At 42.9% G+C, this 25607-nt stretch overlaps 1 protein-coding gene across 1 annotated transcript in view; it reads right to left on the bottom strand.

Moving 5' to 3' along the window:
• Nucleotides 1–22354, bottom strand: part of LOC134603180 (aminopeptidase N-like) — a 92247-nt gene extending 69893 nt beyond the window's left edge. The window contains exons 1-6 of the mRNA XM_063448913.1: nucleotides 21570–22354; nucleotides 14910–15052; nucleotides 11967–12109; nucleotides 11254–11383; nucleotides 8122–8276; nucleotides 1938–2051 (exon numbers count right to left, since the gene is read on the bottom strand). Coding sequence (XP_063304983.1) covers nucleotides 1938–2051; nucleotides 8122–8276; nucleotides 11254–11383; nucleotides 11967–12109; nucleotides 14910–15052; nucleotides 21570–22165 — 1281 coding nt within the window. The 5' untranslated portion in view covers nucleotides 22166–22354. The remainder of the gene's footprint in view (nucleotides 1–1937; nucleotides 2052–8121; nucleotides 8277–11253; nucleotides 11384–11966; nucleotides 12110–14909; nucleotides 15053–21569) is intronic.
• Between the last annotated feature and the right edge of the window lie 3253 nt (nucleotides 22355–25607).

Below are 25607 nucleotides of genomic sequence, written 5' to 3'. Positions count from 1 at the left end.
GTTTCCACCCTTCTCATTATTTTTGAAAGATATTTAATTGGAGAGTGTAGAGTGTATTGAATCTCGGTAATCTTTGCTATGCATATAATGGATCTCCCTTCTAAGTCACTTTCAGAGTAATCACATGAGTAATTGATCAAGTTAGAAAACAATATTGCTACACCCTTTTTTTTTTGTTTGATCTGATGCTTCAGCAATAATAATTAACTTTTTATAGTTCCAATAATGGTTATTTTGTTTCTTCCAATGGGTTTCCTGAATGAAGGAAATTTGAGCTTTTTCTTTAAGTAGAGTATTATATAAATAAGCTCTTTTGTTTGGGGAGTTGAGTCCTTGAACATTAATTGATATTAGTTTTAACATTTCCAATCATTAATTTTAATTAATTTATTTTTCTTTTTTTCTGTAATATTACAAGTTCCATTGTCCTTATCTTATCCAACCAAATAACTTTACAATAACATTTATACCCAAACAACAAATATTTTAAGATGTTAAAAAACATCATACAAAAAGAAACGTTGCAAGTTATGCAACATTTACAAATTGGAATACAACATGACTCCAACATCAAAGTATCGTATAGATACCCACAGGGAGGGAAAACTCTCTGGGAAAAGAGAGGAAGGAGAGAGAGGATAGAGAGAAAAAAAAGGGATTAATCCCTGTTGTCAAATTTTCTCTCCGTTTTACCGTTTCCATCATAGATGTTATCAATTAATCTTTATGATAAATCTAATATTCTTTCTATTTTACCAATGATATAATTAGAGGACCAGAATCGTGAAAATGATTTTGTGCAAAAAAAATTCCCCTTTCTTTCTTTTTCCCTTTTTCTATCAAAGTGATGTGAGAATATTTAGATTATTCTGTTAATTTACAGCAGTAATTTTTTTTTATAGTGATTAACCCCTTAAGGACACATGACATGTGTGACATGTCATGATTCCCTTTTATTCCAGAAGTTTGGTCCTTAAGGGGTTAATATCCCAAAATATGACACATTAAATTAAATCTTATCATATTACAAGTAATCAGTGATATGTGAATAATGTTTGAATTCTATTACTTCTATTTCTTAATTCACATTTTTTATAGTTTTTAGATCAATAATATCTTTTTTTTTTTTTTTAAACTCTAAGTGGAGAAAAAAGAAATTCACTTTTCTTTCTTTTCCCTTTTTTCTATCAAAGTGATGTGAAAATATTTAAATTATTCTATTAAATTACAACGGTGATTTTTAAATAGTAATTCAAATCTTTTCCTCATATGTATGTGAACAGCGCTGGAGAATAAGTGAACCAACAATATCACTGCGTCGGGACTATACTACCTAATTCCTGAAAATTTGAACTTTAATGTAAAGATCTACACTTATGAATGCACTTACTATATTCTTTGGCACTTTATGTACCCTTTATTTACACTATTGCACTATTGTCATTTCATGTTCCACTGGGATCTACAAGAGTGACTTTAACCTTCGTTTACATCCACAAATGGGGATAATACCTCTAGAAGTTTACATTACTAGAGCTTGTACGAAACATGTGAGTGGGTACTTACACTTGTCTGTCATCAACCCAGAGTATAAAATACTACACTATCCTTATTCTTCCCTCTTTTTCTCTTATTCACATATAAATCCAATAAAGATGTTAAATTAGACTATACTCATTGATTTGCTTTTATATTCCTTTTATACAACATTTTACTAGTTTGTCTTTAATTGACACAACCTGTTTTCTGTACTACTCATCTATACACCAAAACTGTTTCATTAAGTAAAATTTGTTTTTGGTGTCCCTTTAGGTCAGACCCCTTGAAGGTCTGGTATGCCTCTTGCTATAACTAGCTTCTTTCTTTAAAAACATTGTCTACTTTAAGAGAAATATTCATTACAGCAGGTCATATAAGTGTACAAATAATATACATACTATATTCCAAGAGGGCTCTGCTTTGTCTACTCCCAAATATTCTACGTAGGAGGCAAAACCTTCTTTCAGCCACATATCATTCCACCATCGTATGGTCACAAGGTTTCCAAACCACTAAGAAAACAAATCAAGAACAGATGTGTGAATTATGTGTTCTTTTCAGTTCAATCTAATATTAAATCACAAATGAGAATATGTAGGAGTGTGCACTCAAATGTAGCAGAATTAAACTTAAAAAAAAACCTTTACCCAGCGCAGCATAAGTGCGACTTTTGCCTTTAATTTAAACTACTTTAAACAGCTTCCTAATCTTTTCTGCTACTCATTTCACCAACATAACTCAAAAATAAACATCACTTATTTCAGTTACTAGAGGGACCCTATAGTCACCAGAACAACTACAGCCTAATGTAGTTTTTCTGGTGAGTATAGTATGTCCCTGCAGGCTTTTTTTTTCAGAGAAAAGGCAGTGTTTACATTACTGCTTGGGGACACCTCCAGTGCCAGTCACTCAGACATCCACTAGAGGTGCTTCTTGGGTCAGTGCTGCATGATGTGCAGCACTGACGTTCAGCGTCTCCACACTCTGCATGGAGGCTCTGAACTTTCCCCATAGAGATGCATTGATTCAATGCATATCTATGAGAAGATGCTGACTGTCCAACGCAGTGTTTGGCTCCGCTCCCACCCCACCTACTTGGCTGAGAACATCAGAATTAACAATCTCAGCCAATCCAAAGCTTACCCATGGGATTGGCTGAGATCGTCAATTCTAATGATTTCAGTGAAGGAGGCAGATCAGGGGCAGGACCAGCGCCGGCGGACCTATGCGGCACTGGAATAAAGTTGAGTCTTTTATTTTTTTAAGTGGGGCAAGAGGGAACCAGCCACCTAAGTAGTTATTGTAACATTATATGATCAGGCATACACATTCCTTTAATGTTTCCAGCCATCTCTGCATCCATGGATTTATGCCGGTCAAAACAGGGAACGTTCTGCATTCCTACTCTCAAAATTGCAAGGAAGAGAAATGTTTTGACAAAAAGGGAGATAGTAGTAACAAGTAGTAATCGATTAAAAGACCAACTACAGGACCTGGTACAGGATAAAGTTAAGGGATGTGTTATATGTATATATTGCATCATGTTTTCTGTCTCACTTTTGTTAAAACAATGCAATTAGCTTTACATACATCCAACTGTGTGAAAGTCCAGGTACAAAATTATGTCTGATATGTTCTGTGACATCAAGACCTGACAGTTCCTTACATTATTTATTTTTAAATCTATTCAATAATCTTTACATAGCGTCTTTATCCAGGGAATTTAACATAGATTATTAAATTATACACTAATTAATAATTACATTTTGATACAGCAATATAATTAGGTACAACATATCAACGTTAGGCATCAATGTTCATTGTAATCCTTATATGATCTACCTTCTGGCCTCTCTCGTCTCTCAATATTGAATCTAATTCCGCAGACATCTGATCTAAGTCACTATTTATTTTATTTTTTTTATGCATTAAGGAATTCCTTTTATGAATTGCAAGATAAGGACCATTAGTTACATGCTTAATTTACACGCATCTTAGAGTAAAGTGTTAGACATTTGCTATTAGTGATCCGACTAATTCTCACCGAGCCGGTTATTCTATGAGTTTCGCTGGATTGCTTATACATGTGTAGTGGCGATATAGTACGTCTCAGTTCTATAGCTAGTCTCCGTATAATGCATAGGTGAATCGCGTGTAGTAGCTCCGGGCTATAGGGAGTGAACTGGTCTCTTTAAAAACCTTTTACTTTCAGTGTTGGTGTAATGATATAGACTTGGTATATTTACATCTTATCAGCAAGTACATAAAATAAAATAAAGTTAGTCAATGGGCTAAGCTTCCCGCCTGGGGCTAAGAATATTAGTGCACATTTTCGTATGTAGGACTAGGCAGTAGTAACGATGTGATCGCCCATGCCAGTGGTGGCTGTGGGTGCCATAGCTAGGGTGGTTTTAGAGGGTTGCACTGGCGGTGGCATAAGGCTGGTACCCTGCGGCTGTGCGTTTTGTAGAAAGCTGGATACGTGGGTGAGGACCAGAAGTGTGAGAGCCGTCTGCTTGGGTATTGCGTATGTGTCAGAGGATATGTGCCGTGTTAGGGCTGGGCTCTTAAGACTATGGAGAAGGTCTATGTGAGATAGAAAAGATCGGGTCAAGGGGAGCATGCGCTCCATCGGTTGCTATGCCTCTTGACCCTGAGGCATTAGGGGGGGGGCATGGGCAGTGTGCAGTTGCACTGCCATAAAGGCACAGGGCAGTGCGTGCCACGTCTAAGATTAAACAAAAAAAGGTGAGACATAACTTGGTGTAGTGGGCAGAACATACAATCATTAAACATTAACATAACAATATAGCAAGATTTGGAGGTCTCTGAGTTAGTCAGTCCAGGGTTCACGTTGCGGGTCCTGGGTGCGGAGAGTCCGCCCTTGTGGCATTGTTAGAGAGTCCCAGTGTGGACAGCAAGGCCGGTCCTTCTTCCACGTTGGTAATTTTGTAGTGTTGTTCGTCTTTGGTCACCCATAGCGCTCTGGGGGTCGCCCATCTGTAAACTAGACCCGCTGCTTGCAGGGTGGTGGTCACGGGCTGCATGCTCTTGCGCCAAGATAATGTGTCTCTGCTTAAGTCCTGGAAGAATGTAATTTGGTGTGTTTCAAAGTCATAGGGCGCTTTCCCTTTCATGGCTGTTATCAGGGCTATTTTGTCCGTCAAGGTTTGGCATCGTAGAATTATATCTCGTGGGGCTGACTTAGGTGCCCTTAGGGGTTTTGCTATGCGGTATACGCCGTCAAACGTAAAGTGTTTTGCCAGCCTGTTGGGAATGAGCGAGGCCACTAGGCGCCTTACGAAGTGGGGTAGTTCCTCCAATGGCACCTTTTCTGACACCCCCCTGATCTTGACGTTCTTTCTTCTACCCCTGTCGTCTAAGATGCTGACTTGCCTGGAGACGTTATCCTGTATTGTCTGCATCTGGGTAACTGTGTCTTTAAGTGAGTTTAGTGCCTGGCTCAGGTCTGTCACCTCTTGTGCTGTGGCCTGTGTTCGGGCTGATACTGCCTGTACCTCTTCTGCTTTCAGGTCTGCTTGCCACATTAATTGTAGGTTACCTTGTAGTCCTGCCAGCATGGACTGGATGTCACTTTTAGTCGCTGGGGCTAGTCCATCAGCTGCCTGTGCTTTTATGTTGCCTGTGTCTGCCCCTGCAGTGCTGTGTTCTGAGCCTTCTTCCTCAGATCTTACAGGTGAGGCTGCTGTGATCGCGCGGGCCTGTGCGGGTGGAGGGTGCTGCAGCATGCTGTCTATGCTCCGGTTAGGCGTGGAGGTACTTGCTGCCGGTTTGTTGGACCTCCAACCCATCTCTTCAGTTGTGTGGGAGTCTGCCTATATTAGTTGTGGGCTCTGTCCGAGCCACGCTGTCAGCTCCCTGGTGAGGTACTGGTCACGTGTGCGGTAGGCCCCTTGGCTCTTAACGCGGCGTTTCGTGCCCGGCTGCTGAAAGAACGGCATCTGCGTGTTCAGCAGGGTGTTAGGAAGCTGTTCCAGGCGGCTGTTTTAGGCGATGGGCTGCGGGTGTGCCGGTTTTTCCCCGTTTTTTGCGCCGGCCGTGTGGAGCTTTTGCAAATGGCGACTGCCTCGCTGTGCCGCTAGCTCCGCCCCCCCGATCTAAGTCACTTTGACCTTTAACATCTATCTTGACTTATTGAAAAATTCTATGACAATCTAAATCCATAAGTTATTTTAACGGTCTAAATATTCTTAATTCATTAAATGGATAAACATTACTATATACCTTGTTAGCTAACCCACCTCTTCTCTTCCTTCTTTTTTTCACTAATATCTATATTGCCTATTATGTACTAGACTCATCTCAGTCTGCCGTGGAGCTTCTTTGATGTGAAGATGGATTATATTTTTTCGATACTTTTTAACTTTTTTCCTCATTGTTTTGTGATTCAGCTCTTTGCCTATTATAATAAGTAGCAATTGGCTATAATGTTTTTTATTTAGTGGGGTTTTTTTCATTGAAGAAAGAAAATTGAATAAATAACATTGTCAATTAAGACTTCAAATGGCAAGTATTAAAATTCTTTACAGGATTTTTTTTTTATTTCTACTATGTTGTGCCACCTCACTATTATTTGTATGAGGATAGTAGGTAGGGACATATTTTGGGCAACTTGGAAACCCTTAGACACCCGGCAGACTGTCATTTTATAAGTCCAGGAGACAGGGTTACTCCCATTGGGTTCTTTTTAGTAATAGGCAGGCCATCAGCCTGAGACAGCCATTGGACCCCAGGAAAGTCACCCTCCTGCACCCAAAAGGTAGGAAACAGAAGGGTGACTAAAAAAAAATATGTAATTTTGCATTTATGTGTATCTGTATGTTTATCTGTTTGTATGTTTCTCTGTGTATCTGTTTGTATGTGTATCCTTATGCCTATGTGTGTATCTGTATGTGTATCTGTATGCCTATCTGTGTGTCTGTGTATCTGTGTGTCTGTATGTGTTTCTGTGTATGTATGTGTATCTGTGTCTGTATGTGTATCTGTGTGTACATATGCCTATCTGTGTGTCTGTATGTGTATCTGTGTGTCTGTATGTGTATATGTTTGTATGTGTATCTGTATGTATATGTTTGTGTCTATGTGTGTCTGTGTGCCCCTATGCCTATGTGGCCCTATGCCTATCTGCGTGTCTGTGTTTCTGTGTGTCTGTATGTGTTTCTGTGTCTGTATGTGTATCTGTGTCTGTATGTGTAGCTGTATGTGTGTCTGTAAGTGTATCTATGTATCTGTAGGTGTATCTGTGTATCTGTGTATCTATATGTGTATATGTTTGTATGTGTCTGCATGTGTGTCTGTATGTCTGTGTATGTGCATTTGTGTCAATGTCTGTGTCTGTGTGTATCTGCATATCTACATTTGTGTCTGTGTATGCCCCTGCATATCTGTGTGTCTGTATGTGTGTCAGTGTTTGTATCTGTGTGAGTGCCATTCTGTATATCGGAATTTGTATCATTATGTGTGTGTGTCTGTGTATCGGTATGTGTGTTAGTGTGTGTGTGTCAGCTTGTGTATCTGTTCATTGGTATATGTATTTGTGTTAGTGTGTGTCTGTGTATCTGCATGTGGGTCCGTATATAATTATGTATGTTATTGTGTGTATCTGCATGTATGTCAGTGTGTTTGTCTGTTTATCTGTATGTGTGTTAGTGTGTCTTTTTATCTGCATATTTGTCAGTGAGTGTGTCTGTGTATCTGTATGTGCTTTAGTGTGTGTGTGTATCCGTGCATCTATATATGTATGTGTGTTATTGTTTGTCTGTATATCTGCATGTGGTCCGTGTATGTATCTGTATGTTATTGTGTGTATCTGCATGTATGTCAGTGTGTCTGTGTATCTGTCTTTGTATGTTTGTGTATGTCTGTTCCTGTGTATGTGTGCATCTCTATGTATGTCAGTGTTTGCATCTGTGTGTGTATTTTGTCTCAGTGAAAAATGAATGAGGCTAAGTGTGTGTGGGTTTTTTTGTGTGTGTTTGGGGATGGAGTGCGTGATTGCATGCTAGGAAGTAGGAGGGTTAGGTCCAGGAAGCCCAAGCAAATGCCTGCCCAGGGTCCAATCAGTATTAAAGAGTAATAGGTCATAGGGTCCAAGAATCTAGACACGTTCTGGGAACATATTGAGCCATTGTTTTAATAGGGATTAATCCCTAACAGGATCAATCTCTTTGAGGCCCAGTAGACTGGGGATATCTTAGGACGTCGTAGAGCTGTATTTATTTCATTTATAAGACCCAGGAAGCAGGGCATCATTCTTTTTTAAATGACTAAATGACTCTCCACTCTGCAGCCATGGGGTGGAAAAAGAGAAGAGGCAACTCGATGAACCTATCCTGTGTTTTTCTGGTGACCCCACCTTTTTTAATTATTATCTATATGTATGTTTTGTGGAAATACCCAATCAGCTGTCAGAGACAGACGCATCTGGGAGACCCATCTACCCTCCCCCCCCCCCCCCCACCCCCCAAAAAAAAAAAAAAAAGCACTACAGGCTTGCAGTATCTGAATCTACATGTTTCTGCATTAGTTTTATAATGTTTAGGATTACATCATGAAACATACCTGATGAGCAAGCTCATGGGCTACCACTGTGGCCACTCTTTCTTTGTTGCCAATAGATGATACGGCAGGGGCAATTAGCAGAGCTGTCTCTCGGTATGTGATCAGGCCCCAGTTCTCCATCGCTCCGGCACTAAAATCAGGTATAGCCACCTGGTCTGAAGGACAAACGGCACTGTTATCAGGAAATCAGTGACAATATAAATATGCAAACATGAAATAAAAAGTGACTCTATAGCAATTTTACAGTTATTTTATTCCCTTTATCCTGTTATCCAGTGAGGGCTAATCTTCCCATCACATATGTTTGCGAACAAAAATTGTGCTGAGACAGAATTAATGGCTAAGTGAGCACTATACAGAATTGAATTCACAAATATCTGGGGTGCAAGGTTTAGTTGCATTCCCCATCACTGATGTAGACATGCCACCATTCAACCTCATTTGGATCTTTTCGGTACTCGCATTTGGCATTCCCACATGAACGCCTTGTATTCTATATATATTTATTTTTTGGCCGCATTGGGTTCACGAACGCTGTTTTGTTCGCGGGCTTGTGTGCGGCCGTTTAGTAGTTTTGTGGCGTGTTATCGGGTTTTGCCTTACTGGACGCGTTCGGTGCTGAAAGTTTTCGTGCAAGTTCAAGGTTTTTTCCTCCTGTGTATCTCGCGAGTTTGGGGACTGTGTTTCTTTACGGTTTTCCTTATTCTCCCCCTCCCTGGCCCCTGCCTCTTCCTGCTTCATGTCTCTGCTGCTGGTATGGGCCCTGGTGAGCTCCCTCCTGTCACTCGGATATTTCATTTTGATGATTAACCCTCACAACTTGTCTGCTTTATTTCCAGCACTTCTAACTCTTATATTACTTGGGTGTCAGTGCAACATATTTAACTATATATCAGTTTTTGGATATGTGGGTCTCATTCTATGATGCCTAAGCCAAAGGTGCCTGTATGGATACCCCACTATGATTGAGGGATGCCCCTTCTACTGCTAGCTGCCCACATTTGTCAGAGGACCCTGCTTCACGCAGTGAGGATGCGCAGTCCTTGGCGCTGCAGTGCTCTGTGACTGACCCCATTATGTTCACTATGGATCTATGTCCTCGGCCTTGTCCCAGACTATATCTCAGGCACTATTTGCATGCCCTTTGGATGCAGTGACCTTGGGTCCCTTGATGCACCTGCCACATCCTGAGGTGAATCCTCTAGGGGATGCACCCAAAAAGGCTAGCCACAAATCTAGACATGTATCCTTCTCTTCCTCAAGAATAACTATGACTGGCGTATCTCTGGTCACCCCTGAAAGCGTGTCTCATCCACGCAAAAGAGCCTTTTCGCGCCAGGCAGAATGGGTGCGGCGATGGAAATGTGCTAGAGCACAAACTGAGAGGGACTCTTACTTAGAAATTGGGTCTAGCAAGGAGGATGGTGTCGAGTCCTAGTGACTCTGAGAAAGATTCCGGTGAGATGGGTCTTGACATCCATCTTGACATCCATCATCCTAGGTCAGACGAGTGGCTCCCATGTGGTCCGCTACCTGGAAACCTGGGTGCAGCGTCCACTCAGCAAGATGACCTGGAATTAACTCAGGGCTGAATGCCCTAGGCCTTTGGTAACTAAAAAGGTGTGTGACACCCCAGAGGTTGACCCAAAAATGACTCAGTTTGTGGCCAAATTAGGGTGGAACCCGTGTAAGGCTCTGGATTTGGCACTCAGATCCTGCCAAGATAAGCACTTGGACCTCTTTGCTCCCTTGGCCAAATTATTTGATCTGGCAGAAGACACCAGTGCCCAAATCCGGCAGGTTGACCTAGAGGAACTCCACTGTTGGGTCCAAAGGGCCATCTGCATTGTGGGTGTGTGAGCCCCTCCCTCTCTATGGTGCGGCGTAAGGCCATTCTGTTTAACATTGAACCAAAGTTGGCCAATCCCGCCCTTACTGAGGCTGGTAAGGATGCCCAAGGCTTGTTATTTGGTGATTCCTTTATCAAGCATCTAGGGCATTTCATTGGGGCATTTACTGCCTTAGATAAGGCCCAGTCCTATATGAGAAGGGTATTCCAGGGGCAGGTCTCTACCAACGCCAGCAGATTCAGGGGTCGTCTGACTGGGCCCACTATTTCAACTCCCGTGGCTCGTGATGAAGCTCCTTTAACCAATGCCCCAACTACCAGGAGGCGAGAACTCTATCCCACTTCTTCCCCACGCATGGACGCCCATGGCGGTCAAGGGGCGTCAGAGGAAATTCCGTTGCAAGACACCCATAAGCTTAATACAACCTCATGTTTCTTCTCATGTTTCTCATGTTTGTGTAGGGGGCAGACTACATCATTTTTCCAAGCTTGGGCAGCTTGGGCAACCATAACATCTGATGCATGGGTTCTCAATATAGTTCAGGGTTTCCATATAGAACTGGTTGGGGCGCCTTACTACACTTAACCCCTCGACCGATCTGTTTTTCCCTTCGGGATCGCTAGTTGATCGATGAGGAGTTGTTCTTCGTCCTTGTTAAGGAAGCAATAGAACTGGCTCTGCTGCACCCCTCTGGGGTCATCAGCAATATATTTCTCGTTGAAACGAAAGGTGGCCAGATGCACCCTGTCATCAATTTGCGCCCACTCAATTCCATGGTACACCCAGGTGGTTAGTTGGTTCTACAGTTAGTTCCTATAGTTAAACTCTGTTGCTGTTCTGGATTTGTATCCTGCTTGTTGACTGTTGCCTGGTTTAACCCTTCCTGGATTTAACTGCAGTGTTCTTGTGCGGTTGGACTAATTTTTCTGTTCCTGTTATTCTGGTTGTTCTAAGGTGTCGCATCTTCAAAGAAAGAGGAAGATTTAGGAGAGGCGTCTACTATTATAGTGCGACATAGTCTGATAGTGTCTCATGTCACTGTGTATACCATGTTTTTTTTTTTACTGTTTTGTATTATTTGCTGCTATTGGTGGACAGTAAAGAAAGGGATATGCAATACTGTGCTTCGTGTCTTTAATAAAATCATGACAATTCATGATCTAATAGGAAAATCATATAATTTATATAGTAAAAGTGGATACAACATTTTTGTGGTCTCATGGAACACATCCCTAGCATTATTTTTGTTGCTAAAAAGGTTACAGTTTATTTCTTTACATACCTGACTTTGGAAGAGGGTATGTAGTGTTATAATATTCCTCAAAATAATCTAGAATGGGCTTTGTTATACTTAAGGCATATTCTCCTTGGTTCTCATTCTCAATAGCTTTTTTGCGGCCCCAGATTCTAACCTGGATATGGATACAATGTTAGCATGTCATTCTGTAAACCACAACCTTATATTATACACTGAACCGCGCTATTCCTAAACATAGACTTAGACATAGTTTTAGTACATTATGAACTTAAAACAATTTAGGATTTTGTTTCTGATCTACACAAAGTATTCGGTAATGTCAAAGGAAAATAAATATATTTATCTAAATAGTTTACAGTATGTCTTAAAGGAACACTCCAAGCAATATAAACACCACAGTCTGTTGTATTAGCCATGACACTTCTGGCACCACTACCCCCATTGTAAGTAGTCAAAACCCTTTTAGAAAGGTTCACCTTCTATCCTGGTACCACTCTCTGCCTCCTCTCAGCCCCCAGTAGACCTGAAGCTGCCCACTGTCTGTACCACTCATGCACTCGCTTGGTAGACACTTTATTGTATAAGGTTTTGCAAGCACACTACTAAACACTGCGGAGCCAGCGTCCAGTAATCAGCAAAACATGAAATGTATTTATCACATGGGATGTTGTCAAATAACAGAGGGATATAAACAATACAGCATGGTTCTTAGAAGAACACAGACAAGTAGAACTTACCGCTCTAGTGGTACTATTCCCTGGATCACCAACAGAACTAAACTGAGACACTACAAATGCCACGAGGTATGTAGACATTTTGACGGTTTTTGCAAAAACTGTTTCAGTCCATATATCTCTGTCTACAATTATATTATTGTGACCTAAGGGGTGTGAGAAAATATTATTAAAGAAAATGCTTTGAATGTCAAGTCCACAAGTAGCATTTAGAGAAATAACAATTGCATATTGATATTTATTGAAATGTTACCAGGTGCCGATGAGTCATTATGTAGATGCAATCACAGATTGATAATGTGCGCTTTGCTCTTCGCCCATTTGGATCATAACTCATGCTTTGGTTTTAAAAGTTGTGCCCCATTGCTAAGGGTGACTGCAGAAATGCAAGATGAGATCAGCAAAACACCATGCTGTGCCAATCAGCATCTCCTCATAGAAATGTACACATGTATAAGTGTGGAGACGCTGAACATCAATGCTGGAGACTAGGAAGCATCTCTAGTAGCCACTGTGAACACTTCATCTTCTCTGAAAAGGCAGTGCTTAAAGGGAAAAAACCTGCAGGGACAGGCAGTAGACACCAGAACCACTGTGGTAAGTTGTAGTGGTTCTGGTGACAATAGTATATCTTTAAATAATAATCCATTTATTGCATTTACCCATTTATATGCCGAACTGACCTTTCCCTAATCGCTTCCTCTTCTCCTCCTCTCTCAGGGTCTGTTCTTCATTTCTTCCTGTCTGCTCTAGTTTTCTTTAAAATGTTGTCTTATGTATATTTCCTACACCTGACCAGCTATGACCAGTGGAGGAGCAAAGTGTGCTCCATTTCCTGTGATCAGAGAAATTTTCCCATAATGTTCACTCTTTCCTCCATGATCTAGAACAGTTTGTTTATTAATGTTATGAGGACAATCAGTACTTTTAGGTTGGTTCGATATTTCATTCTAATGAATGAGATTCCAATCCGATCCGTGGTGCGGCTGCATCTTGCAGCCACTTAGTAGGTAACTCCCTAATTCCCGCAGTATCAGGGAGTTATCTACCAAAAGGCTAAGAGACCAAGATTGGTCTTTCAGCCAACTTTACTAATACTAAGTAAAGATTACTTAGTATTAGTAATTAAACTGCTCCTACTCGCTATAGGGGCAGTAGGGGCATGTCTAGTAAACAATGAGCACTGTGGCTGCTCACTGTTGTAAAAGATAAAAAAACAAATAAAGCACCCTTTCCCAATAAATGACCTATTGTCACGATACTGGGGAACCCAACACGCTAACACACACACAGACACACAGACAGAAAGTGTGCAGTACCGGTCCTTAGAGTGGCCGGGCTAAGCACACACAGAACAGTCAGGAGACAAGCCGAGTAAGGGGAACCAGAAAACAGAATAACGAGAAACAAGCCGAGGTCAAAGGGTAGGAGAAAGTCACAAAGTCAGTATAACAAGCCAGAGGGTACGTAACCAGAAAGCACACGTTCAGAATCAATACTAAAAAGCAAAGACCACAACAGGGCACAGATAGACAGGAAAGGTAAGTATTTAAATCCTAGCCTGAATCCTGATTGGCTAACCACCAATCAGTATTAACAAACACACGTGGGGGATATCTATACCCCCCACTGTGTTTGTTGCACTGTAGCTTTAACGCCGGGTCTTAGATAATAGTACCGGCTCCCAGGGTGCAGCGTTAGACATGGGAGGAGGAGAGGAGGACGCGAGCGGCGTGTCAAGAGGAGAGGACGCCGCTCGCTTATCGGTAAGGGGAGAGGGGACCGCGGGCGGCGACGGACCGAGGGTGAGTGCTGCGAGAGGATTGCAGCCTCCCCTCACCGCCGCCCGCGGAGCCCTGACACCTATTGTCCTACCCCCAGCCACCACCCATGAGCGGCGGGTGGAGGCCCTAAATGAAAATGGGGGGAGGATCTATTCTCCTCCCCCTGGCCCCCACCCATGAGCGGCAGGTGGGGGCCCTAAATGAAAATCAGTGGGGGGACCTATTGTCCTCCCCCCCAGCCCCACCCATTAACGGCAGGTGGAGGCCCTAAAAGACAATGGGCGGGAACCTATTGTCCTTCCTCTCGGCCCCCCACCCATGAGCGGCGGGTGGGGGCCCTAAATGAAAATGTTGGGGGGACCTATTGTCCCCTTCCCGGCCCCACCCATGAGTGACGGGTGAGGGCTGAATGTAAAAATACCCCACCAGGTGACTAGAGGTCCCCAAGACCCTAGTCAACCCCTCCAAATAAAATTAAATTAAGCCCAACTACCCCCCTTCACCCTAAAAATAGTGAGGGGGAGACAATAAAACCCATGGTCATTTAGGACCCCCACCTGTTGCTCATGGGTGTTGGCCGGGGAGGGAGGTTATTCCCCCATTTTCATTATGGCCCCCACTAGTTAATAGATGCCCCACCATGAGGGCCAGTTATTAAGTGGCGGGGAGCATAGCTCCTTGCCGCTTCTATCTTTACATATTACAAGGAGGGAGCTGCACGACGGTAGCTCCCTCCTTGTAATAAACTAAACGAACAAATAAACAAATAAACACCAATATTCAGTGTTTGTTTGTTTGACATTTCTATTAATTAGTTTGTCTTTCTGACAAATCAATGAATAGATGATATTCCCGTCCGAATGTCGGACAATAGCCTTGGTGTTTAACTGGGCATGCTTTGGAATTTAACAGCACTATGTAGTTTGGGCAGGTGATGTGTCCCACAGGGCCTTCATCTACACCTAGGTCTGGGCACAAAATAAAGATTTTAAAAAAGGTAATATGGGGGGCCTAGGGGCATATGGGGTGACTAGGGGGAAATTAGATGTAGTGGAGTCGGGAGGGGGGGGTTAAAAAAAAAAAACAGATGCGGCCATGACAGTGCCGCTTTAATGTATATACATACATAATTATTCTAAAAGTGATAAATGCAGCCACTTACGGATAGGACTCATGTTTGATAGAGCCACATAGTCTCTCTTGTGCACGATGGTGATGTTGAAAGTAGCTTTCATTGCTGGTTCATCAAAGCAGGGAAATGCCTTCCTGGCGTCATTAGCTGCCATCTGAGTGGTAGCAATCATCCTGTCACCAAGAACATATGTTAGCTGGAAAAGGGCTTGTCTTGTGTCTGATATTCTGAACAGCTCAATATATTGTCCAGTAAAATAATAAGTTTACAGAAGAAGTTACATGCATTATGAGAGCTGAACCTCTTCATTCAGAAGATCTTATTGGCACTGTATTAGGCCTAAACACTATTTAATAGCTCAATCCAAGCACCATAACCACCGCAGCCTGCATTAGTGGTTATGGTGGCATGGGTTGGTTCTCTGTTGCCCTCTCAGAGTAAATAGCCAAATCATTTAAGAACATTTTGACAACTTACCTGATTCCTGCTGGGCACCCACCCCTGCTCCCGGAAGCTGCAGTCACAGAGGTAAGACCAGACGTGCAGGTCCGCCCTCATTGCTCTCATTTATGGTTTTCAAATCATGTTATTATCTGATGTTGTTGAGTTTAAGGGGAGGGAGGCATCTTTTGCCCATAACAAAAATCAAGTAGATATGGTGGTTAGGTTGCAGATGTCATGTATCTCACACTAATATGTTAGTTGCCATATATATTTGCACTACATATAACTAGATTAGTTGTCTCTCATAAAGTGCCGTTGAGTCACAAAGGTAGTGAAATACGCAGATCCTGTTGATTTATCTTCCATCTGGCTATAAATAACTGCCTTTCAATTCAACAGGCCTGTGTCAAGAGCCAAGAAAGAATGGTCCAGACCTTGAAGGCTGTGACCAAAGTACCCAACGATTTAGTTGCTGCTAAATCTCGCGGCCATTACTCTATCCTAATTCTCCTTGACCTTTCTGCTGCCTTTGACACTGTTGATCATCAACATCTTCTTTGCATTCTTTGTATTTTTGGTCTACGGGATACTGCTCTCTCCTGGTGCTCCTCCTACCTCTCCCAGCACTCTTTCAGTGTTTCTTTCTCGATCTGCCTCTTCCCCCCAACCACTCTCTGTCACCGTCCCCCAAGGTTCTGTCCTTGGTCCCCTACTGTTCTCTATCTACACTGCCTCCCTTGGTAAACGTATCAGCTCCTTTGGCTTCCAGTATCATTTCTATGTGGATGACACGCAAATCTACCTGTCCTCTCCTGATCTCTATCCGCCCATCTTGACTCGTGTCTCTGACTGCCTCTCTTCGATTTCCAACTGGATGGCTGCTCACTTCCTTAAACTCAACCTGTCCAAAACAGAACTTCTGGTCTTTCCTCCCTCAAGTGCTACTACTCCCGTGTCTGTGTCCCTCCAAGTCAACGGCGTTACCATCATCTCTACCTCACAGGCTCGCTGCCTGGGTGTTCTTTTTGACTCCAACCTCTCCTTCACCCCTCATGTCCAATCAATCGTCAAATCCGGTCGCTTCTATCTCAAAAACACTCAAAAGTACGCATCCGCCCCTATTTAACCCCGGATGCGGCCAAGGTGCTGGTCCATGCTCTTGTTCTCTCTTGCCTGGACTACTGCAATACTCTTCTCAGTGGTCTTATGTGTTCCCAGATTGCACCGCTGCAATCTATAATGAATGCGGCAGCTAAGCTCATTTTCCTGTCCACCCGCACCTCCCACGCCTCCCCGCTATGTCAGTCCCTGCATTGGCTTCCAGTTAGATATAGGGCTCAATTTAAAATTCTGGTGCTTGCTTACAAGTCCTTACATAATGCTGCTCCAACCTACCTATCCTCCCTAATACACACGTATGTCCCGTCGAGGCCCCTATGCTCTGCCAAAGACCTACGTATATCCTCTGTCCGTACTCCCACCTCTAACGCTCGCTTCCAAGACTTTTCCAGGGCTGCACCTCTTCTTTGGAACTCCCTTCCCTTCTCCGTAAGAATTTCACCCAGTCTCCACTCATTCAAAAAATCATTGAAAACTCACTTCTTCAAGAAAGTATATCAACTGTAAGCAGGTTTTCATCCCCCAGCCTCCATGACTCCTCTCCTGCAACTGTTAAAAATTACCTTCTAAGCCCTCAATGAATACTTTTCTAACAACCTACTTCGTACCCCTACTTTTACCCTTTGTGTCACTATACCCCACTCCCTCTAGAATGTAAGCTCATTGAGCAGGGTCCTCCACCCCTCTGTTCCTGTACGTCCAGTTGTCTGGTTACAATTACATGTCTGTTAGTCCAACCATTGTACAGCGCTACGGAATCTGATGGCGCTATATAAATAATAAAATAATAATAATAATAACATAAGCCAGTAGAGTTGTGGTGTCACCAATACCATTGCAGGGATAGTACCCTATTCAGTACTCCAATTCAGACACACTGCACATTACAGTATGGGAAATTCTTCCCCCTGTGACTCTCTGCAGGTGTCAAACATGAAAAACACACACGATGCTAAGGTTGTTCCCCTTTAAAAGAGAAACTACCAAGCAAGCCGGTAAAGTTATAAACAGACACTAATATTGAGCCTAATAAATCTTAGAATTTAGAGACCAACAGATAGGAAAAAATAGGGGAGAAAAAAAGAGATATACAGAGCAATGCTAAATATTATTGATACAGTGCGTAATACCAACCACTCCCAGCTCACATATTGATGAAGAAGAATTCATCAAAGAATGGGAGGAAGCTGCAGGCCAGTGTTCTATACGCTTTATGCAGATCATATGTAAATATGTAAATTTGAGACATTGACATCATATTCCGGCTCCCAGCATGACTCTGCGGCGCACGAGGGAGCTGAGCAGAGAGCTCACTAATCAGTGCTCCCTCGCCAGTGCCGCCCAGCAGCCACTGGACCCCCAGGGAAAGGGAGAAGCCCCCCCTCCCCAGCATTCCCAAAAGTAAGGAGGCTGGGGGGGTTGAAGTAAAAAAAAGTGAGTGTGTTAATGTGAGTGAGTGTGTGTGTGTTAGTGTGTGTGTGTTAGTGCGTGTGTGTGTGTGTCTGTTAGTGAGTGTGTGTGTGTGTGTGTGTCTGTTAGTGTGTGTTTGTCTGTTAGTGTGGGTGTGTGGGTGTTTTAGTGTGTGTGTGTGTTAGTGAGTGAGTATGGGTCTGTTAGTGTGTGTGTGTGTTAGTGTGTGTGTGTGTGTGTGTGTGTGTTAGTGAGTGAGTGAGTGTGTGTCTGTTAGTGTGTGTGTGTGTGTGTGTGTGTGTTTGTGTGTGTTTGTCTGTTAGTGTGTGTGTGTGTGTTTGTGTGTTAGTGTGTTTGTGTGTTAGTGAGTGAGTGTGTGTATGTTAGTGTGTGTGTGTGTGTGTTAGCGTGCGTGTGTGTGTCTGTTAGTGTGTGTGTCTGTTAGTGTGTGTGGGTGTGTCTGTTAGTGAGTGTGTGTATGTCAGGGAGTGTGTCTGTTAGGGAGTGCGTTACTATGTGTGTGTCTGTTAGTGAGAGTGTATGCGTGTCTGTTAGTGAATGTGTGTGTCTGCTAGTGACTGTATGTGTCTGTTAGTGAGTGTGTGTGTCTGTCAGTGAATGTGTGTGTATTTAGAAGGCAGGGCAGGGGGGAAGGGTGGGGTGGTGCGGGGGGCGTCTGAGTTTTGTCATGCCTAGGGCAGCACAAAACCAGGATACACCATTGCACACACAGACAGGCAGACAGTCTCACACACAGACATACAGTCATACACACACACACAGGCAGACAGTCACACACACACACACACAAAGGCAGACAGTCACACACACACACACACACAGGCAGACAGTCACACACAGGCATACAGTCACTCAGGCAGATAGCCCCCCACACATAGCCAGACAGCCCCCACACACACACAGCCACAAACATACACACAGACAGACAGCCACACACACACAAACACACACAGGTATACAGTCACACACACACAGGCAGACAGTCACACACACACACAGGCAGACAGTCACACATACATACACACATACAGACAGTCACCCACACACACACAGGATGACAGTCACACACACAGACACAGGCAGACAGTCATACACACAGACACAGGCAGACAGTCACACACACAGACACAGGCAGACAGTCATACACACAGACACAGGCAGACAGTCACATAGACACACACAGGCAGACAGTCAAACACACAGACAGACAGACAGACACACACACACAGTGTCAGACAATCACACAGTTACCTCTGTTTATTGTGGTGGCAGTGCAGCTCCTGGAGACTGGTTATTGGGGAAGCAGGTACTCCCTCCTACTTCCCCTGCAGCAGTTACCTGGCGCTTTTAGCTCTGACCCCACTGCACGGTAAGCTCCGCCCCGTCACCTGGTAAGCTCCGCCCCCGCAGCACTTTTCTTTTATCCCGGCCGGCCATGTGTGAGCTGTGTCGGCTGCACGGCGCCCCCTGCTGCCATGGCGCCCTGTGCGGCCGCAGAGCTCGCACATCCCTAAGACCAGCCCTGGATACTCAGACACACACTGGCACACATGCAAATCCACAGATACACACAGATACACACTGACACACCGATGTACATGCAGACCCACAAATACAGATACTCAGATACACTGACACATGTTACACACACAAAATCAAGTGGGCTGCACTCATCTGAACATGCATACCTGTAAGGGTGCTGCTGGGGCCAAATCCATACAACATACAAAATCCGGCGCACTCACTTATTCACTAAACAGCAATTCCAAGTCTTACAGAATGAAATGGTTTTATTTAAAACACCTCACCTAGGCAAAAAATAATGGTGGTTTACACACACACACACACACACACACTATGACACATAGTTATACACACATATACCCACACTGATACACACAAAGATTGACTGACACTCAGATACACATTGACACAGAATACACACAGACACTGACACAAACACAGATACACATACTGACACAGAAATACACACACTGACATACAGACACACACAGATGCAGAAAGTCATACAGACACACACACATAGATACACACAGACATACTGACAGACACACACTGACACACACCCTTTGATATACATACTGACACTCTTACACACAGACATACATACTGACACACTTACACACATACTAACACACAGACATACATACTGACACACTTACACACAGACATACATATTGACAAACAGACATACATACTGACAGGCAGACATACATACTGACACACTTATACACAGAAACATATACTGACACACAGACACACATACACACACAAAGACATGCATACTGATACACTTACACACAGACACACATAGTGACACAATTATACACAGACATATATATTGACACACAGACACACATACTGGCACAAAGACATGCATGGTCATACTGACACACTTACACACAGACACAAATACTGACACACAGACACACATACTGACACACAAACATGCATACTGAAGCACTTACACATAGACATACATACTGACACAAACACATACAAGTAATTTTTTGGCTGAAGTTGATGGGAGTATGTCTGGCAGCTGGCTCTCCCCTTCTCACTGCCTCCACTCTGCCTCCTCCCTCCCACGCAGAGTAAGCTGGGAGGAAGTGATTGTTACTTCCTCCCAGCACTGACAGTCTCTGCCATTTTTAAAGGGGCCCGGTTGCGCTATTAAAGGGCCACAGTGCTGACCCGGCCCCTGAAGACTTATGCCCATCGGGTGGCCATAAGTGCAAGGGCCACCCAATGGGCCCCAATAGCAAGTGGGCCCCAGTGCAGCTGCACCAGCGGCAGCTCCACTGCTACTGATAGGGAATGTAGGGACCTGGCGGCAAGGCCCCCCACACACCCCCGGACCACCGGGCACATGACAACAGTCATAGTTGTCACCCCCTGATGGTGGCCCTGTGTCCAGATTCCTATGCTTTATTGAAGACTTGCATCTATCCTCTCTTCATACTCACAACTCTGACACCCACCTTCAAGACTTCTCTAGGCCTTCACTGTTAATAGCTTTCCATCCCCGTACCTTGGTTTCTACCTTGCTTTCTCTCCTGCAACCATGTCATCGAAAAAAAAAAAAAAAAACTAAGCCTTCATTGTAAACTATTCTAGCAACCAACTTTTTCCATAATTGATATACATCCTACCTTTATCTTTTGTGTCACTTTGCCACACTACCTCTACAATGTAAGCTGATTTGAGAAGGGCTCTTTAGCGCTTTCAATTCCTGTGCCTCCATCTCATCTTGTCTGTTAGTCCACCTATAGTACAGCTCTGCAGAATTTGTTGGAGCTTTATAAATAATAATAATAATTTCTGAACACATTTATTGTAATTTAAACACACATTACTATGAGTATTATTGCTTTGGAGCTCTGTTATACCTGACTCAGGCAAACCAGCAATATGGAGCTCCTAGAAAAGAGGGACATAGTAATAGAAAAGAGGGACAGATGGATTTGTGCCCAAAATAAAGGACTATTATCCCTCCTAAATAGGGACAATTGGGAAGTATTCTTAATGATCTAACCCATTAGGAAATGAAGAATGATTTATATTAAAAAGATTTCAGCATATGCATATTTCTGCTTAGAGCTCCCAGGGTAAACCCACATCTGAAGAGCTATTTGTTGGTTACTCTTACTGGTTATTTATGGCATACACACTTACTTGGTTTCTCCATCCTCCACATATTCACTTCGGTAAAATCCAGCCAGGTCATCTGCCAGCTCCCCATCAAACTCAGTGTATACGGAGTAATTTTTACCAACTTCCAGGGGGTTAACAGCATGTAGCACCAGATACTGTGTTACCAGCACTATATCTACCTTGGATACAGAGAGAGGTTTCCCATCACTATCCCTAAGAGTTGGAGTTGTGGTGAAATTGAGTTTGTTACTGTGGATAATGACAAGGTTGGTTGCTTCATTACAAGTAAAGAAAACTTCACTTATGCCATGAAAGGCATAAAGTCTTTGAGCATTCAGCTGTAGGACTGGCCGTAGTCGAACATCATAATGATATGGCTTAAGGGTTTTTGGAAGCCGATATTTGTTCCATGGTCCATCAGATGGAGTTGTGGTGCTGGAACTACTGGAACTGGTGCCAGATATGGTTGTAGTTTCAGAAGGATTGAGCAGGTCATTGTTGTTGGCCTTTTCTTGAGCATACACAATGGCAAGAGCTATTACTGTAAACACAGCAGCAATACAAAACAGGATACCAAAAAAAGCAGCCAGTTTGCTGACATAAAATCCCTTTGCCATTATTTAGAGAAATATCTTGCAAGGTTAAATGGGGGAGCTAGTGTTTATCTCTTCTCTCCTCTAAAGTTAGAAGGTTTTGCTTAGACCAAGACAATTTGTGTAAAATTAACTGTGTGGAGCAAAGGTTGGTAGCAATTCAGATTAATCCTGTTTTTATGTCTTCAACACCTCCTCTAAAATATTGGCAGACTCAGCTGTTAATATAGAACAAGCATGAATGTTGGAACTATTGAGAGACAGATACAAAGAATAAAAGTGTTTTGTTAACATAGAGACATGATGACAAACAGCTGTTTTGAATTGAATTACATTTCAGATAACTACTTGTTCCAGCTGCTGGTGTGCAAGATTGTTGTTTTTTGTTTTGCGCGTGTGTGCACATTTATATACGTGCAGGTTTACATATTATTTATATGTATATAGTTATATATGTTTGAGGTTAAATATCTGTGTATTAATAATTATGTGTAGGGCTATATGTCTGCACACAAATAAAATGTGTTTGAAGTTATATGTATGTATGTAAATATATGTATACAAATATACACACAAGGGTTTTTATGTCAAAAGGTAAATATCAGTGTATAGGTGTACACTGTGTCCCTAAACACAAATGCTGGCCCAGGAACCTTTCCAATATGCTCATGTCATTGTCACAGTAACCATCAAAAAGACCTGGATGTAGTGCTGATCGTCACAACATGTTTTGGGTACTTGTGCTAAGCAGAGTTTACATTTGCCTTCAAAATATTAGATTTCAACTTTAAGTGGTCTCAGAGTGGTCAGTTCTGCTCATTATCTTCCATTATCATACCTCTCAAAGTCTTTGATAAAGCAGGACTGTCCCAATTTTGGACTCCTGTCCCGCCATCCCAATCACCATAGCTGTGCACCAGGAAATGTGTGTTGTGCTACGCAAAATGAAGAGAAGGCATTAATTCCATGCCCAGATCACTTTAAAAGTGCTCTGCATGTGTGCTGCCCTGAGTGGGGCCATCCAGGTGGGTTGCCAGTCAGCCTGGGGTGCATTCACACCAAACTGACACTTTGAACGGCCCTGCTGACTTACTGCTTATTATGGTCACCACCAGTCAGGGATGTATTTACCACAAGGCAAACAAGGCATTTGCCTAGGGCGGCACTTTCAGGAGGGGCCCCCCAAAAATGCCACCCCAAGCTCCCAGACAAATGCCTTGTTTGCCTCGTGTTCTAGGGCTGTCCACCTTATTGTGAGTGAGTGAGTGTAGCTGTCAGTGTGACTGTGAGTGAGGGAAAGTGTGTGTGTCTTTCAGTTAGAATGGGTATGCTTGTGAGTGTGTGTCAGTGTGTGTATGTCATTTTATGTGTATCTGAGAGTGTGTGCCTGTCAGTGAGTGGGTGTGTCATTGTGTGTCTGTCAGTGAAAGTAATATATTTAGTGTTTAGAGAAATATCAATTAACTGGCAAGATGGTTATGCTTAACAACTTGGAGGTCTGTGCCTACTAGGCCTTACAGTAGTATATTGTGAGGGGTGAACTTGGGAGATTGGAGATAAATAGCTCCTTTCTGTTTGGAAAAACGGTACTCATGCACAAAAAAGCTGACTGCTGTCTTTATTAAGTCCTTAATAGCAATAGTTGCCGATAAAACAGTCTCCCCTTGTTTTAGCTATAGCCTGACCAATAAATCAATAATGTCGGTGGCTAAGGTCTGGTTACCAAAAAGCTAACCAAAAAAACCCCATAAAGGTACATTGGCAGCAGAAAAATCAAAAAAATCATAGGATCAGGAGTTACAATACTTGCTAAATACAGTGTAGCAATGGTCAAAAAGTGATCAACTAAAAGTAATTCCTTCCTTCCTAATCCTACTTGGGAGGTATAGATTGGAGACCGGTTCCCATAATATTATTGTAGCGACTTGTGACCCACTCTCCTGGTATCTTATCTAACCGAGAGCCTGTACAACAGTCCCTAATAGCCTCCCAACACCTTCGAGGGTGTTCTAATCTGTTACTAACTCTAAAGTAGAGCAAAATGCTGCCTAATGTGCCATCACAATCGCTGTAAGGGCAACACTGTGGAAGTGAAAGTAATTACATTAACCAGTGAGGGTCTAAATACCCATAGTGTGCAAAACAAGTGGTGAGGTGAGAAAAATAAATAATAAGGCTAACGCCCGACGCGCGTTTCGGTGTACTCAGACACCTTCGTCAGGGGCTAAGAATTTGTCACCTGGGAAAAGCCGGGACTTTTAAATCCCCTGTGTCCAATCACCATCGTCCGTACTTCCTCCGTCGGCCGGTCACATGACTGGAGTCCTGTGACGTTAATTATGACGCCCTGCATCATGTGACCAGAGCGTCATGTTTCGCTGTCCGTCCACGTGACTAGCCGTGGGCGGACTGGTAGGCGGGGCGATGTGTGTTTGACAGTTAGATTGACTGAATAGCAAACGTCAATAATGACGCCCTGCCTCACGTGACTGTCACTGGGTGGTAGCAGTGGGAGGGACCCTGTGACAAGCATCGATTTTGATTGACGGCTTCTGTTAGAATAGTGCCAGTCTTCAAAATCGGTATGCTCCTTGGTCATCATACTTGGATATATATAATACATTAGATTTCCTCCATGATCCATTTGCTATGTATTCTCTCTACTTATCAGTAGGGGTGGTAGACTTCGTATGGATGTTTATTGCTATGTTTAAAAATTAAACTTATGTTGTCACATTGTACTGTCTTCCACTTCGAAGTGTTGTAAACCAATATTTCCCTAGAGGATTGGTGTACGTTGAGCAATTATGGTAATCCTCAACGGATATCATCCTCTATGGGGGATATAATATAAAGAGTGTTTATATAGGTATAGATCAGGGGTTCGTTTATATAAGTGATGTACAAGGATGATGCTGCACAGAGAAAAGGATTGGGCACAGGTTTTTAAAGGAGATATCTATGTGTGCTGAGTGGTTAACTAATTTATTTACAGTGAATTATTTACAGTGCTGGAAAGAATATATGTTCCATATATTCATCAAGTTGTCAGTCGTTATAGGTAGAGATTATGTTATGAAGGGAGTGTATGTGAACCCTTCATTCAGTCCATTGGGGGACAGGGTTTTCAACCGGTAAATCCAGTAACACTCCCTTTTTCTAATTTGTTGGTCCCAGTTTCCCTTCCTTTGATCCTGTTTAATCAGTTCAATTCCCTGAAACTTCAAGACTGTAGGGTCTCCACTATGTGCATTCTTTACATGCCTAGAGATGGGAGTCTCCATATGTCTAGTAGTTTTAACGGAATTGATGTGTTCAAGGATCCTCCTTCTAAAGGGGCGGAAGGTTTTTCCCACATATGCTATTGAGCATTGGCAGGTGATCAGATATACTAAGCCTTTTGAGCTGCAATTAAAGAAGGAAAGTGTGTCAAAATGCTGTTTTTTGGTACTATCGGTGAAGGTTT

This window comes from Pelobates fuscus, chromosome 3 (assembly GCF_036172605.1).
Source record: "Pelobates fuscus isolate aPelFus1 chromosome 3, aPelFus1.pri, whole genome shotgun sequence".
Classification (NCBI taxonomy): domain Eukaryota; kingdom Metazoa; phylum Chordata; class Amphibia; order Anura; family Pelobatidae; genus Pelobates; species Pelobates fuscus.
The sequence above is the reverse complement of the archived record's forward strand: the minus strand, read 5'-3'. Positions and strand labels throughout refer to the sequence as shown.